Genomic DNA, 11,334 nt, shown 5'->3' on the forward strand with positions numbered 1-11,334 from the left:
TTCTTGTTTGAGTTCACAAACAAATGATGCACTTTTCTCTATCTTTAAAGCTGATGGCATGAACAGCCAGAGCAAGATGGAGGTAGGCTATCATCAGGTCACACACTGTGTGCCTGCCTTCAGTGCGATGTCCGTGGTAAGCAAGGGAAGGTGCCATCTGTTGTAAGGTGGCAAGACTGGGTTTTTTCAGTCAAAAAGTATAACTACTACTTTTCCAACAGGAAAGAACAACTGTGTCCTTCAGCAAAAGAAACTTCTGTGCTGAGAGCATGAGCTAGAGCCCACTGGAGTTGACTTCAATAAGCTTTGGATTATGTCTTGACTGTGCTGAAATGATCTAATTTTCACATTCAGTAATAGAGGGTATAAACATCTGCTCCCTTAAATTTCTCCCAGTGGCCTCTCACGTGCCTAAATACATGTACACAGTTTTAATAGGTAATACAATTAGAAAGAACCCAAAGGCCTGCATTCACACGAGTAATCTTAGTGAGTTATGCGAGGCTACTCAGCTGAGTAAACACTGCAGTCAGGCCCATTGAATGCAAATAAAATATGCATTGTTTTACTTCAGCATAGCTTAGATACAATAGCGTTGGCACATTACCTCATAGCAGGCATGCTTATAGAATGGCGAATAGAGTAACTGCAGTGTGAAAGCAAAAGAGAAGGGAAGAGAAAAAGACAGCACTATGAACACCACTTTTCAACATGAGCAAGACAGTCTACAAGGCATTAAGGCATTTTCATTTATTTTATGTATTCACGTTTGCTGGAACTTAGCTCCTGCTGGAGAGAAGTCCCTGAGTTTATTTTCTGAAGATCTGTCTACCCCAGTCTCAGTATCACTGATCAAGGAGACTGAACAGGCCTCAAAAGAAACTTTGAAAAAGACTTCCTGCTAGCACTCATGATCATGGACTCAAAGCCTTCCTAGTTCAAAGGCATGCTATGGTACCATGCACATGAGCATGGAGCTACAGTTTTATTCTTTAACTGAGAGGTACAAGCCCTGTAAAAAGCTTCACAGTGCACGAAGAACTTGTATTTTAGGTTTTCATGGTGAACGTAGAATTGCATTTGAAATGTAAAAGTGGTTTCAGCATGTAGGTTAGGAGGACTTTCTACACTGCAGGAATAGCTGCTGTACCAAATATTCATATATTGCTACCTTCACTATTGATTGGTAGCTAGATCCCAATCCTAAGTAGGTCAGAAAGAAACATGGCACCAGAATTTGGTTGGTATCAAAGTTGGCTGATGTGCACTGGCTAGGTACAAGGAATCAAAACTCATGGTAGAGGTGATATCTTTTATTAGACCAACTGGATGTTTGCAAAAAAATGTCTTTAATTGCAAGCTTTTGGGCACAAGCATCCTTCAGGCATAGGAGAAAAGATTGTAAAAGTTCTCCTGGGTTGAAATGGAAGTTCACATTTCATAGGAGACCTGAAGCTGTGATAAAATCTCCTGTTTGGAACAGTTCACACCTTCAACTCTCCTATGAAAAATGAACTTCCATTTCTACCCAGGAGAACTTTTACAATCTTTTCTCCTATGCCTGAAGAACAGTACTTGTGACCGAAAGCTAGTTGATCTAATAAAAGATATCATCTCTAACACAAGTTCCGATTCCTTTTTCCTCTAGGCCAAGATGGCTACAACCTGGATACTTGGCTAGGTACAGACATTACAAAAGCTAAGGCTGAATCAATCTAAGTTGCACAGTTTTCTGTAAGTGGTGTAGTTTAGGTCAGAAGCAAACAGAACACACATTTGCCCTTCGGTGGAGAGGGCAAATCTTAGATTGGACTCCTCCATTTTTAAACCAGTCTGTGTGTGCCCAGCTTCTGTTATGGGCATAGACTGGTTTCTTGTGTGGTGAACTTGTGTTCTGCTATGGGTATACACTGGTTTCTGATCACTTATACCAGTGATGGAATAAGTGGAGGTATAATGCCTCCACTTAAACCTGGCCATTAAGACAGACATTCATATAAATGGTACATGAGCAAGTTACTTCTCAGTTGTACATACACTTAAAGAGATTTCAGATATACACTAACAATCACCCTCTTGTACACAGACACAGAATCAAAAATTAGAACTGACTCACCTTCCTGCTAACGCAAACATTTCTCCATTAGGTATGTTTTAATCTTTTGTTCAATGAGAATTTAAAATGTCCCTGATATGCTGTGTGATGCATAATGATGCTGAATGCAATACAAGGGTTGTTCAGTTATTTCACACTGCTTTTACAAACTGCAAATCTTACAAACATGAACATTTCACAAATGCAGTATGATCATGGACCCTGGGTTTCAGCTCTCCGGTAAGGCTCGGAATAATTAGCAAATCAGGATAAACAATCAAATTTTCACCTAGTTCTTCCACATAACAAAACAGTAGAAATCAAGGTTAAGAAAATGAGATGCTGATCTTCAAACCACAAAACAGTACCAAAAATAAGCTTTAAGCAAAGAGAATATTATCGTCCAAAATTACATTAATTCAGGATTCACTGAGATGGGTTACATGATGGATTCTAGCTGCACAGAGTATGTGTGTTGAGCTTCTCGTAGGCAGGCTATTTTCTTTTATTTCATGCGAAAAAAAACCTAGAGTATATTATTGATTACTTTAAATAACTGAACTGCTACAATAGGAAATGAGAAGCTACAGCCTTTCAGGATGGTGAGGGGGTCTTCTGTTAACAGTAACTCAGAAACCTGAGTTCTCGGTTGCTGTAGGTGCCTATAAGGCTGCCAGAGCTTGGCTTTCTAAGAAGATGAAGAGAGCTGGGAAGAGAATACCAACTCTGTTTAGTAGAGTATTTCAAGATTTTTCAATTTGTTTTCGATCAAAGGCAACCCTTCTTTCCCCCTCTCGTCTCTGTCTTCCACAATTTTGAAATTCTCAATGGAAAGAAGCTCAGCTCGACTTGTGGATCAAATGGAATGCATTTATTTATCTTGAATAACAATGTTGGCAAGAAAGACGGCACCATGTTGTGAGGTATAAACCAAACCAAAAACAGTGGTGGCATTTAAGAGAAACGTGCATCTTACCCAAGTGAATGTGATCTGTGGTGGCAGCACAAGGGAAAAACAGCAAGCATTATGAGTTACCCTAAACAAACCTAAGCCAAGAAGCAAAACAAAACAAAACAAAAAAACACCCCAAATGTGTGCCCATAAAAAAGTACCAAAGTGTCCTTAGGAGAAAAAGATACAATCATATGCTTCAAAATTTCCATCCTTGAATTCCCACCAGAAGATCATGTTGAGACTCCTTCAAGGCAAAACATAACTTCTTTCAATAATTTTCACTCATCGGTTTGTTATATAAAACCAACTACACATTTTCATGTGCAGCAGAAAATGAGGTATTAGTCCATTAAACTTTGCGTAGGCTCAGATTACTTCAGCTGTATTAGATCACACTTTCAACAGATGCTGCCTGGTTCAGTAAGAGCTTAGAACAACACACAGCTGACATGGAAGACAATTTTTAGAAAGATAAGGTGGAGGTAGTGGTTTTGTTTATGACGCTGGTAGAACAGCAAGTACATTGTACTAATTAGTGAGGTTTCAAATAAGGCAGAGATTAAGAAGCAGGGCACAACACATTTAAATGATTAATAACGATCTGGGCTCTGATCTAAAATCAAAGGCACTACCCAGTGCATATGAATTAGAACTTGCAGGATCAGGCCTCAATCACTCATACTTAGAAATATTAACCAAAAAGAAATATTAATAAGGAGCGATGCATTTTTAGCGCACATGCATTTTCTGAACCAGCAGCCACTGCTATGTGTGGAAAGATTATAGAAATGGGAGAAGTCTCTAAATCCTAAACTGTATTGGGAACTGTATTAGAGTAAGTAAATGTGCTTGCAAGGGCCTCCGTTCACATTGCATCCAATGTTTAATTTTACGCTTGTAAAATTGCTCATGCTTGTTGTGTACCTCACATGGACTTTTGGAATCAAGCCTTTACATCTTTTTCAAAAGGGCAGTTTAGTATTCTGTTCTCCAGATGACTGATCTACACCCAAATAAAGGGAGCAATTGCACAATCTTCATCCCACCCACCTTATTTGAGGCACTCCTCACATTCCTTGTTATTGCAATCAGAGCTTTCTAAAGACAAAGATGTATGCTCTCTCACACACTTAGCTCATCCATACTGAAACAGAACTAGATTGGTCACAGTCCTAGGCAAAGGTTAGCATGAAGCTACATCATTCCAGGAGTAACCGCAAGAGGCAGTATGTCTTGGAGACACTGCTGTCCATATATCACCCTTTCTCTAGAGGGGGATGGCTGTAAATCATTAGCATTCTCCATTTTGGTTTGTTACCAGCCCTTAATTGGAAAAAAATTACATAGAAACAGTAAGAAAATGAAGGGAAAGGAGGTTAAAAACAGTTTTTACTGTTTTTCTGTAAATAACCCTTTCTTGCTCAAGCATTAGTACTTTCAACACAGATACTGTTTCCCAATTGACAAAAGTTGGAAAACATTAACTGGCTATGAAAAAATGATTTTTTTCCCTGAGTATTTCAAACATAGTCTATTTTCCAACTGGTAAAGGTTCAAACACAGAAAAATATTGGAAAAGAAAAATTGTTATTGGTTCCAAAACAATTTTAAAAAATCCCCTCAACAATTATCTCACTTAGAAAAAAAAATCTTAGAACATAAAAAAGTAAATGTCAATTAAACCCAATCACCCACTGAAAAGTAATTTAGAAGATTTCCGGCCAACTTTAGCTATAGCTTTCAGTACTTTTGCTACTCAAAGTCAAGTAACATATACATTCTTCCACATTTTCCTTCTTTTGCTCAAGATTTATTACCATCTTTCCTTGACAGCCTGAGTGAATAGTTTTTCCTACATAACAAGGGAAGATTCTTATTTAGCACATAACCTGCTACACAAGCAGTAATGGATTATATTTAAAGACAATATCATACACAGAAATAAGTTTGTTTAAATGAGAGGAACAGTCACACACTTAAACAAAAACCCAATCCATATTTGTCCTTGTTTCAGAAAAAAGACGTTTAATTCTCCAATACGAGCAAGATGAGAAGGAGTGGGAGAGAGGGGGAGGATGGAAAGAAAGCTCCATAAACTGCTATAAGCCTTCTAATCTCTTGCATAATGTAAGCCTACATATCAGACAAACAATTGGGATATTCCATGCTGTATATAATGAATTTTCAGCTGGAAGAGGGAAATGCCTGGCAATTTCTTCTTAGTGGTCAAAAAAATCCAATACACAGTTTGAAATAATGACATACAACTGAAAAGGAAAGGGATTGTTTGTTATACTCCAGGAGCGAAACTTATTAAATGCAACTCTATGGAGTACTTTGGGGCCCCTCTACACATGCAGGTGAAGTCTCTAATGCGTGGATCTAATGATTATGTGGCTCTAATGCGTGATCCACATAATCATGCCTTCTGCCATGTCACACATGCACAGCAGGAGGCTGTGGGATTGTGTGTTAGATCCCATAGTGCCTTATTGCCAGTGCAGGGGAAGCCTGATCTTGGGCTCCCCCTGCGCTGAGAAGAAGCAAGCTCCTGTGACTGGGAGGAGCCCTCTCAGCTGAAGGGGCTCCCAGTTGCATTGTCACACCATATGCTCCCATGGCTGGGAGGTCGTAGCAGCTGTTATCTCCCAGCTGTGGAGTGTGCCCCTGTGGCTGGGAACCCCTTTAGGTGAGGGTGCTTCCAGCCACAGGAAATTGCTTCTTGCCAGTGCACAGGGAGGACAGGATCAGGCTCCCCCTTCGTTGGCAATAAGGCAGTATGGGATCTAATGCGCAATCCCACAATCACACCTTTTGTCATTCATGTGTAGCTGCTGCAATCTCCCAGCTGTCGGATGAGTGGATCTTCATCCCCCGCAGCTGGAAAATCACAGCTGCTACAATCTCCCATCTGTGGGGAGCATGGTACATACCCGGCAGCTGGGAGACTGCAGCTGCTGCAGCCTCCCAGCCCCAGAGGTGCGCGGAGTCCCCCAGGGCTGGGAGATCGCACAGGACTCAGGGTCTCATAGCTGCCAAGTGCTGTGGGGGCTGAGAATCCCCTCAGCTGTGGGACTCTCAGTCCCAGCTGCAAGGGAGACCCTGCTACACGTGCAAATTAAAGCTCAAAAGCAACCAGCTATAAAGTTAGTACACATTTTTGAGGTCTAACTTTATAGATGGTTGGAGCCTTTTATGGCATGATAAGCACTTTGCATGTATAGCTGGTCTTAATTTAATAGCTGGTCTTAATTTAATTGTGCAGTTAACCAGATAATTGCACAACAGATGTAATGTGTAGAGGGAGCATTAAAGAAAACATTCAAGCAGTGTTATCCACCAATAAACACTGGTAACTGTGGAAACTAAAGGCTAGATTGCAGACTAGACAATGTGGCCACAAAGGGGAAGTAAGAACATGCACAAGGACAATCAAACTCTGGGCCTGCTACTTCATCTTAGCAAAAAAACTAAAGAGCAAGCAGAGTTTTGCCAGAGATACTTCCAGACTGGTGCAGCAACCTGATACTATGGCTATATTTTATGGCACAATTTAGCTATAGCTGACAGAGGTCAGATGATACCCGGAGTACAGAGGTGATCAGTAACAGCAGTAAGAGGTACAACCACAATGTGTCATGGACCACCAAACATACTGCAGATGAGCAGAACAATAGAGCTCACACAGTGCAGTCCAGCATTACTATGGTCAGGAGGGGTAAAGATAACATTCACTGTTATGGCAAATGAATCAAAGGCAGGTAACAACAACAGAATGTATGAAGAAATAAATCTTGGATATGTTCGTAGTTTTGGTGTGCTGTTAATTTTTTTTTTTTGTGCCATGTTTTCTCAGTATGCTATAGTTAGCATGAGGCAAGTTTCATGTACTTGGACATGTCTCCCTGGTGCAGGCCACCTCCAATCACCTACTCAGCATTTTTCTGTGCAATAGGGCACTACCAAAATAGCCTGATTTTTTGGTAGCTGAATGTTTTTAAAAGATGGTATTGTTATCCCCCTTATACAGAGGGGGAGTTGAGGCTCAGATATCAAATTCAAAATGTTCCACTAATTGTAGGTCTCAAAACGAGAATCAAAAATATTTCAGAGAACAGTATTATATAGAGTAGGCTTGTCCAACATGCGGCCCACCAAGCCATTTTATCTGGCCCGCAGCAGCGGTGGTAGTGCTGCCATCGCGGAGTGCAGTGCCATCACAGAGCACAGAGACATCGCCACCGCGGAGCACGGCGCCACCAGCGGCAGCAGCGGGGTAGGGCCAGCCTGCGGGCCCCAGCTAGCAGCGAGGGGAGGGGAACTGCTTACCCCCGCGGGACCGGTCTCATCAGTGAGCTGAGTCCTGCTGCCACTGCCCCGAGGGCTGCGTGGCACGGGGCTGCCCCAGCCGCACCTGACTAGATGAGCTGGGGACAGCGCGTGCACCTTCTTCTCTGGCTCTGCCCCTTGCCCCCGGCATGTGGCCAGGGGTCGCTGCAGCATGGCCCACGCCCTGCCCACATGCGCGGTGGATGGAGGCACAAGTAAGTTCCCATGTGGAGCTGGGGGAGCCTCGGGGCTGGGCCGAGGCTGCGGGGCACATGGTTGCTGGAGCCGGGCTGGGCGGGAGGCAGGAGGAGCCCAGCCCAGAGGCACTCTACGCCCAGCCACAACTGGGGATCCTAATGCCCCAGCCCTTATTAAAAGTAGAAGCTGCTGGTCTGGTGCACCATGAGAGCTACTCTAGATGCGCTTTGCTCAGAAGCAGGCTGCCAGCAATTGAATCACTGGAATCTTATGAGGGTAAGAGGCTGCATGCGGGTCCCTTGACACTTTGGTGGGCGAGTGTTGCCTGTATGTGTGTTGGGTGTGGGTGCAGGGATCCGTATGTGAGGGCATTATTGGGGTGAAAGGGTCAACAAGGAGTATGTGTGTGTGTGGGGGGGGATTCATAGTGATGTGGGGGAGCTGGGAGTGGATGTAGGGATGAATAGGGGGTGCATGTAGGGAAGGGTATAGGGAGCATGTGTGTGGGGGAGAAAGGGGCTGTTGGGAACACCTGTAGGAATGAGTAAGGTGGTGTGAAGGGAGCACATATCTTTGGATGGGCTTCCCTAGCAGTCAAGTTTCATGTTGCCATCAATCTCTGTGTAGAAAAGGGCAATTTATTTTAAGACTGGATGATGCTGACAAGCCCTTCTGATGTTGCTATTTAAATTATGGTCAACATTTAAAACCAGGATTTTATTATGTAACCTTTAGTCATAACTAGTTATTAATTCAATAAAAGTAAATCTTCTTGAAGATTATTCTCAAAAATGTCCATATTTGTTGCTTTGATTAGTTTCCACTCTGGCTGATATTTTTTCGACATTTGATCTGCCAACTTGCATTATGCTTCTTTCATTTATTGAGAAGTGAGTAAAAGCGAAAGTACTTATTTTAGTAAAGTGTTTGGTATTATTTCATTCTTGTTTTTATTTTGGATTTTAAACCACATTTCCAGGCCCATTTCATTGTCACTTCCTGCAACTTCATTGGTGTCAAAGGTCATGTGACATCACTTCCTGATGTGATACCACTTCCTGTGAGGTCTCTGAATATGGCTCACCAGCCCACTGGGTGATAAAAAGTTCGTGATCCGGCCCCACACACAAAAAGGTTTAGAGCATTTTTATGTTCAAAGGAAAGTTCCTGTTCACTTCAGTTGCAAATCAGTGTTCAGCTTTTCTGGAAATCATGGAAATTGCAAAACATCTAGGGCTGGAAGAGACCTCCCGAGATGATCTATTACATCCCGCTATATTGAGACAGGATTAGTTACCCCTAAAACCAAAACTTTAACAACAATAACCCTTAACCCATAACAAACCCTTGTCTAACCCTTGTCTTTACCTGTTCTAGTGTTTAACTATTATTAGTTAAAAGGTTTTGTTAATATCTAAACTGTCATTTCTAGACTAAACATCCCTAATTCGTTCAACTTTATGCACAAGTTTTATTTTCGTGACTTCTTATCACTTTCTTTGCTCTCCTCTGGACATTGTCCAAGTTCTCTATACCTTTCTTAAAAAGATGCCCAAAACTGAACTCCCAGGTAAGGCTTTATATGAAGGTTGAAAAGAATAGAATAATTACCTCCCATTTCTTACATATGGCACTTCTGTTTTCATGTCCTGGAATTATGTTGGTTGCATGATGTTCAGTATGGCCCCCAGATCCTTTTGTGCAGTCCCGCTACCTAGCTAGCTATTCCCCATTTTGTGTTTATGCATTTATTCTTTTTCACCTTCAGTATGATATTTTGTACCATCTTCACTGATTTCAGCTTGCTGATTTCAGATCATTTTCCCCAATATTTCAGGATCATTTTTTTTTCTAATTCTGTCTTCTGAAGCATCTGCAGGCTGTTTCAGTTGGTTTTGTGACTGCACCTTATGCCAATGTTCAAGTTATTAATGAAAATAGTGACTAGTACAAGGCCTAGAACAGATCCCTGTGAAACTCCACCTGAGATGCCCTCCCTATAAGACAGTGAATGACTGATCTGGAGAGACACTAAGTAAAGGTCAGATGGATTTAGCTGCAGGAACAGGACCTCAGGGAAATTTTTTTCCTGAGGCCTTGTTCCTACAGCTGAATCCAAGTGTGACCCCCCAGATCCTTTTGCGCAGTCCTCGTACCTAGTTAGTTATTCCCAATTTTGTGTTTATGCATTTATTCTTTTCCACCTTCAGTGATATATTTTGTATTTTCCTCACTTGGATTTCAGCTTGCTGATTTCAGATCATTTTTCCAATATTTTAGGATCATTTTTTGTTTAAATTCTGGTTTTTGAAATGTTCTAATTCTGTCTTCTGAAATGTTGTTTCTGTGAGCACATAACAGCATGAGGTGCTCAACAGAATCTCTGCCCAGGGCACCAAAATTGCTAGTTATGCCTTTACTAGAGCAGCGCTCTGCCTGGGCTAATTAGTTGCATTAGACCTGCGCAGAGCAAGGGTGAAGTAGTATAACTAAGGGGAGACAGCCAGAGGCACCTGGGGCAGCAGCCTTTGTTGTGGTGGGACGCAAAAAAAGTCATGACCAGAGCAGTGGCTGGCCACACCTCCACAACTGGCACTGTGGCAGCCAAGAGTCTCATGGGAAGTAAAAGCGGGTTTCTTATGAAAACTTTAGCAGGCTGGAACAGAGAATATATTAGCCTTGGCAGAGTACCAAGTTAATACAACTGTCTTACTTCTGGTGCCTGAGATTGAGTTTTTGTGTTAGCTTAGTCAGTTCTGCACAGCACATCATTTTGCCATGTAGAGATATACAAGTTGTGTATAAAAATATGGGCACTTCCACAGCATCTACATTTTAATTTATACAATTCCAACTCTGAGCATTTTGTACAGTGTTTGCAACCTACAATTTGAAGACATGAGCCAGCACATGAAAGCTTGACACTGAATCTGAAAACAAAGACTATGTACATGTTGTCTGAGCCAAGTGCAAAACAAAGACAAAGCAAATCTTATTTCTATATTCCTTTATTTTTAAAAATATAAATGGCAATAGACATATTAATTCCAAGATGGGCAATATTAAGCCATGTACCAGAGACAAGTGGTAGAGTAGATACCCCATGCTTCTTTATGACTAGAATGAGGAGTTTTATATCATTGGAAAGAGGAAATTCCTAGCATCACAGTGGGACAAAGTGTACCTGGCTTCTATCTCTGGCTATGTCCAAGATATTTTTGTAATTCTTAAATTCTCTGGAAGGCTACGGTCATCTTCTTGCAACAAGACCTACTAGACCTGTGTGGAAGTAAGGGATGGAATAGTATATAATCGAGGGTGTCACAACCCAAAGTTGTGATTTTTGTTTTGTGTGCGCTTCGGCACTGCTAAATTATTTTCCCGCCAAATTGCAGCTTCTTTGCACGGTGGAGTTCTCTGCTGCAAAGGAGAATTCCGGTGCAACGGAGAATTTTCCCGCCAATTTATAGCTTTCTTTGCATGGTGCATTTCTTTTGCATCTCAGAAATGCACGGTGCAAAGGAGTTCCTGCCATTTGTATTTTAATTCGAGCCCCATTATTGGCTTATGTTAAATTACGTACACTTGGCAGCTAGCAATTGGCTTGGTAGCCGTATAAAGAGCTTGGGTGGTTTCCGCCCAAGTTGGAGAGAAAGCAATTGGAGTCCGAGAGGGAGAGCGTGAAGATCTCTAAGCGCTGCGGATCCTTACGAACCCAACGCATTTCTTAAGAAGGCAACAGAGGTCTAAACAGCCT

General features: G+C 41.9%; 1 protein-coding gene across 3 annotated transcripts in view; it reads right to left on the bottom strand.

The window, feature by feature from the left end:
* The window catches only part of TPD52L1 (tumor protein D52 like 1), a 71,911-nt gene that overhangs the window by 7,150 nt on the left and 53,427 nt on the right, over positions 1 to 11,334 (bottom strand). For 2 of the 3 annotated variants that reach the window (XM_025193578.1, XM_025193580.1), the window contains one exon: positions 608 to 646. The exons of the other annotated variant lie outside the window; for it this stretch is intronic. In XM_025193578.1, coding sequence (XP_025049363.1) covers positions 608 to 646 — 39 coding nt within the window. The remainder of the gene's footprint in view (positions 1 to 607; positions 647 to 11,334) is intronic. 3 annotated transcript variants of the gene reach the window in all.

Source organism: Alligator sinensis, unplaced genomic scaffold (assembly GCF_000455745.1).
Source record: "Alligator sinensis unplaced genomic scaffold, ASM45574v1 scaffold152_1, whole genome shotgun sequence".
Classification (NCBI taxonomy): Eukaryota; Metazoa; Chordata; order Crocodylia; family Alligatoridae; genus Alligator; species Alligator sinensis.